Source organism: Vigna umbellata, chromosome 4 (genome assembly GCF_029865625.1).
Source record: "Vigna umbellata cultivar VRB3 chromosome 4, Vumbellata_1.0, whole genome shotgun sequence".
Classification (NCBI taxonomy): Eukaryota; Viridiplantae; Streptophyta; class Magnoliopsida; order Fabales; family Fabaceae; genus Vigna; species Vigna umbellata.
In genome coordinates this window covers 5,691,952-5,696,442 of record NC_142168.1, presented here as the reverse complement: position 1 = coordinate 5,696,442, position 4,491 = coordinate 5,691,952, and the positions used below count along the sequence as shown (strand labels likewise).

The 4,491-nt window shown below is 32.2% G+C and overlaps 1 protein-coding gene across 8 annotated transcripts; it reads right to left on the bottom strand.

Annotated features, from left to right (window-relative positions):
* Positions 1-338: 338 nt before the first annotated feature.
* LOC148199121 (kinesin-like protein KIN-5B) lies at positions 339-3,385 on the bottom strand. 8 transcript variants are annotated; one of them, XM_088114060.1, is made up of 8 exons: positions 3,137-3,385; positions 3,030-3,046; positions 2,912-2,951; positions 2,664-2,820; positions 2,501-2,589; positions 1,358-1,439; positions 962-1,038; positions 339-590 (listed from the first exon to the last, which is right to left on the bottom strand). In XM_088114060.1, the coding sequence occupies exons 4-7, from the start codon at positions 2,727-2,729 to the stop codon at positions 976-978; spliced, it is 300 nt and encodes a 99-aa protein (XP_087970186.1). In that variant the 5' UTR covers positions 2,730-2,820; positions 2,912-2,951; positions 3,030-3,046; positions 3,137-3,385; the 3' UTR covers positions 339-590; positions 962-975. The 8 variants fall into 8 exon arrangements, 7 of the variants coding, with proteins under 7 accessions (XP_087970186.1, XP_087970185.1, XP_087970182.1 ...); XM_088114059.1 differs by having other exon boundaries at positions 3,030-3,385; XM_088114056.1 differs by having other exon boundaries at positions 2,912-3,046.
* Between the last annotated feature and the right edge of the window lie 1,106 nt (positions 3,386-4,491).

Here is a 4,491-nt window from a genome sequence, read left to right as displayed (position 1 = left end):
GATGTCACAGACATCAGGGGCCATATAAGCTTCTTGCAAGAAGGATTGGGACATAAAATTAATAAACTAATATTATACTAAGAATGATAATTTTCCAAAAAGAAAGCATGACAAATTCCACTGGTTACATTTGTATTTGCATTTATTTAATGTATATGGTGAAATGCCAATCTCCAATGCTACATGTTTTACGTTAACTTTTTAAGCTTCTGCAAGAAAAAGGACCAAATCAAAGTGTTACCCTAACAAATACTACATTATCTATAGGCCATTTTGGATACTGAATTTACAAAGAGCATCTTTTACCTACAACAATAAATAAAGATTACACTGTGGCGTCAATCCCAAAACTGAGTGCAAATTTTAAGAAAAAGAAAAGGTAAAACTAAACCAGTTGGTCCAAATGAATGAGAGAGAACAATTATATCTGACCAAATTATAACACCGAGGAAATGTTTAAGTTGAACTTGGAACATGTCACCAAACAGTAATTTAAAAAATCTAAGTGATATTTCTACCTGGTATAAATAAAATGGTTATTGCTAATCCGGATACAAATGCAAATTTGACTTGAGAAACCAGCATCGCCCCTGCATCCATTACAATTAAAATAGATATTATAAACTAATAGATAATCACACATGCTTATTGAGAAACCATCGTTTGAAAAAACTAATAGATATAATTTATTTATTTCTTAAATATGAGATATAAAAATAATAATCGATCATAACCTCGTAATAATTAAGTGAAATTAAATAACTGAGAAGAAAAATTAATTAACATTATAATAATTTTAAGAAAGGGATAATTTTTTATTATGAAATTGAGATTTTAAAGATTTCTTTGTTAAAATTAAAAATTGAAAAAGTGTGCGTAGTGACATTTTACAGAAAGGGGAAAACAGAGGAAGTTTAAGACTTCAAATAAAACTTTAAAAGGTTACTTTGATGAAGTTAACCTTTAATGAATTTATCAGGGTTGATGTCGACACCTATTATTCTCAAAAGCACCTCTGGCTCGTGCCCCTTCTGCAACCTAGATTCAGTCCAATTTAAAACCAACATCATCCTTAGATTTTGTTTTTTGTTTCATATATTACTAAGGCTTAAACCTAATCAGAAGAGAACAAAATAAACAAAAATTACAACATTAGTGTTTTTTTATGATTCTTACTCCTTTAGCCATCACTTTTACCATAGGAGTTTTTTTTTTTGTGGTTTGATTGAAGATATATATGAAGAAAAGAAGAAAAAAGTGAGTCTTATTGCAAGTTTAAGCAAATTACTAAAAGTAATTTCAGCTTTAAGCAAATTACAGTGAAACCAAAGATGTTGGAAGAAGAAGAAAAACTTACAGCTAACCCAACAGCTGCAAGACCAAAACAGCCACTGATGAACCAGAATGCACATTGGCAATATTCCAAGCAGCTCCAACACCTATATTTTTATTCCATAAATAGTTAAGAACAATAAGAACCCATTTTAAAGTTTTTTTATTGAGAGAACATAAATAAGATAGACAAAAATGAAAATAAGGCTATGTAAGAAAATAAAACTTCCTCAGTAGAGTGTTACTTTAAAAAACTATATACTTCAACATTGATTAACCTGTCAAGTAAACAAAGGGAATTAAAGTAGATATTTCATTCAGAGGGTTTCTTGTGAGGAATTGTTTTCCAGATTGTAGTCATTTCTCTTTATCATAACTAATAGGTTGAAGACATCTTGTTCAAGCTAAAATCAGCAATCTAAGAACCACTTGTTCTAGCTAAAATCAGCAACGCATAACACAAGAAACATTTGCCTCTCATTTCCAGGCAATTTATAAGTGCACACCTTTGTTACAACATGGATATTTCTTATGAATTTCTACTAGTTGATAAGATTTTAAAAAAGAGTTAATAATGATAACAGCTTATAATAAAATAAACATATTGTTTCTTACTACCAAATATTTTTTGTTGCTAGACTAAATAAATGACATTTTTTACAAGATCTGCAAGGAAAAAATTCTCCCTAAAACTAAGCCTGACTTGTTTTATTTTATGTTGTATATAAGCTCCCACCATCTCCTATGTTGTTTTACCTTTTTAACCTTGCAGATGTTCATCCAATTTGGGATAAGATCTCTTTTCTTTTTCATCTGTGTTTCTGCATCTGATTATTATGGTTGTTCATATAAAAACTACACTAACAAAGCATATGCACACATTAAATTTGGTACAAGAACAACCAAGCAATGTTACCCTATCAAATCACTGACAAAAATTAGGATTCTTTATTTTTCTTACAAAAGATGCACCACCAGACTTAATGAAGTAAATAAGTGACCATCCAAAACAGTTTTAACTTCTTTCCTAGTCAATTCATCATTTACCACTAGACTAAGGATTTACGTTCTAATTCATCAAACAACACTCAAATATCTATGTACCTTCTTTCTAATTCACATAGGCAAAGATGAGATACAAAATATTCTTCTACATTCCTAAACTTACAAATTGGTGATGAATGTACCTTCTCTCATCCTCTCAATTTCTATGTACAAGTCCTTCAGCAAAACGGCCTTTGAAACCTTTTGGTTTTCCTATTAAAAGCCAACAAATTAAAACTGCTTTTAGAAGAATTGTACAAAGGACAATAAGAGCAGTGGCAACAGACCTCAGGCTTATTCTTTATGCTTTTTGCACGTCTAGCATAGTCTAGTGTACTTGGTGTTTCATCCATACAATAAGCAGAAGGAGAAATGGTAGCAATTATGCATGTCTTTGTTTTCCCACCTAGAGAGTCTCGCAAAATCCTTGTAAGCTTGCTGTCTCTGAAACAACACGAACATGACATTGATGATAAGGAAAACGTTTTCAAATTTTAATTAACCAATAGTAATTGAACATATTGTTAACATGAACCTGCTGAACCTAGCTGCCAAAAGCTCTCTGAATGACCAACCTGCATAATATAACATCCATAAGAACACAAAACCATTATCGCAATGGAGAGAAAGCAAAAATTGAGCATAGAACATACCCTGTATAGGTAGGTTTCTGAATTCTTGAGAAAATAAAAATTAATAACAACATCTTTGCATTAATGTAGAAACAAAGAAACCTAAGAACAAGAAACATGACATATACCATGTCAATCTTTTATGCTACAGAAAGAAAGCAACAGGAGAAGAATAAATTGAATTTGGTTCAAACACAGTCGTAGCATCATAAAGAATCATGGTGTTCAATTCTTGGATTATCTTCAATCGCAAACCCATTCCTGGAATGTAAATCCACACATGAATTTGCTTTTGGAAAGGTGTGTTCCGAATGCTCCACTTTGAAGGACTTTGAACCTCTAAATCTGCAAAATCCAGCAATAAAAACGCGTCAGAATATTGCATACCGGTTTTAAGTGTAGTCGGTATAAAAAATAACTTTTATACCTATTCAGAGTCTAATCGGTATAAAACTATTTATCATTTATTACGGTTTTGCCATTATATTATTTTTTATACCTATTTTCAGTATAGTCGGTGTAAAATCGTAGCTATAAAAAGCTTATTTTAGACTAGTGTGTCAATAAATTTCAAATTCTTCCTGAAGTTGGGAGCCAAGAATTCTGGACACAAGTTGAGATATCTAAAGAAGTTGAAATGTCCGAGTCTGCGTGGGATATGAAGAATACTCGAGCTTCCATTCTCCATTGCTAAACTTAAGAGTCTACTATAATTCTTGATCTGAAAGCATGTCATAATTTGGAAAGACTACGAAATGATATTTCATCAATGAAAAGTCTGACACATCTGATTATGTCTGACTGTTGCTTATTGGAGGGCATGCCAAAGGGGATTGAGAAGCTCACTACTCTCCAAGTACTCAAAGGATTTTTAATAACCACTTCTAAAAAGACTCCTTGCAGAATATCAGACCTTGCTAATAATTTGACAAAACTAAGGAGACTCAACATACATATAGGAAGTGATGCCATGGTCAGGGATGGGGAGTTTGAAAGTTTGGAAAATTTTCCTGCATCTCAAAATATCTTGGAGTGTGTCTGACCTAAGGTATGCTAAACTCGTATCCTTTTGCCAGTAGGTTTGAGAAAGTTGCATCTTGAATGTTTTCTTGAAAAAAAGTTTGGCTTAAACCCTTCCTTGGTCCTCATTTTTATATGAAAATCTCATTTCGGTCCTCATGTTTTTATCTGTTTGAATTGGGTCATATTTTTTGTAAAAATAAACACATTGTACCCTAACCGTTAAGTGGTCTCAGATGGCGTTAAATTAAGGCCACGTGGTGCACAGAGAATGTGCTGATGTGTATTGCTCATTTACGTGGAGTGTTTTGATTAAATAAATAGTGCTGATGTGACATTATTTACTTCCCTTTATTCACTTTAGTGATATCAGAATTAGGGATTTGAAATTGTAATTGGGGATTTCATTTCCTTGTTGCGAGACGAAGCGGAAGACGATCACCAACTGCAATCTTGGACAAGA

Excerpts from the sequence above, each read along its gene's own strand:
- LOC148199121 (XM_088114054.1), bottom strand. The coding sequence starts at position 3,027 with ATGTTCTATGCTCAATTTTTGCTTTCTCTCCATTGCGATAATGGTTTT. Across the intron at positions 2,821-2,911 it reads TTGGCAGCTAGGTTCAGCAG|AGACAGCAAGCTTACAAGGA; the intron begins GTTCATGTTAAC and ends GTGTTGTTTCAG. Across the intron at positions 2,590-2,663 it reads GCATAAAGAATAAGCCTGAG|GAAAACCAAAAGGTTTCAAA; the intron begins GTCTGTTGCCAC and ends GGCTTTTAATAG.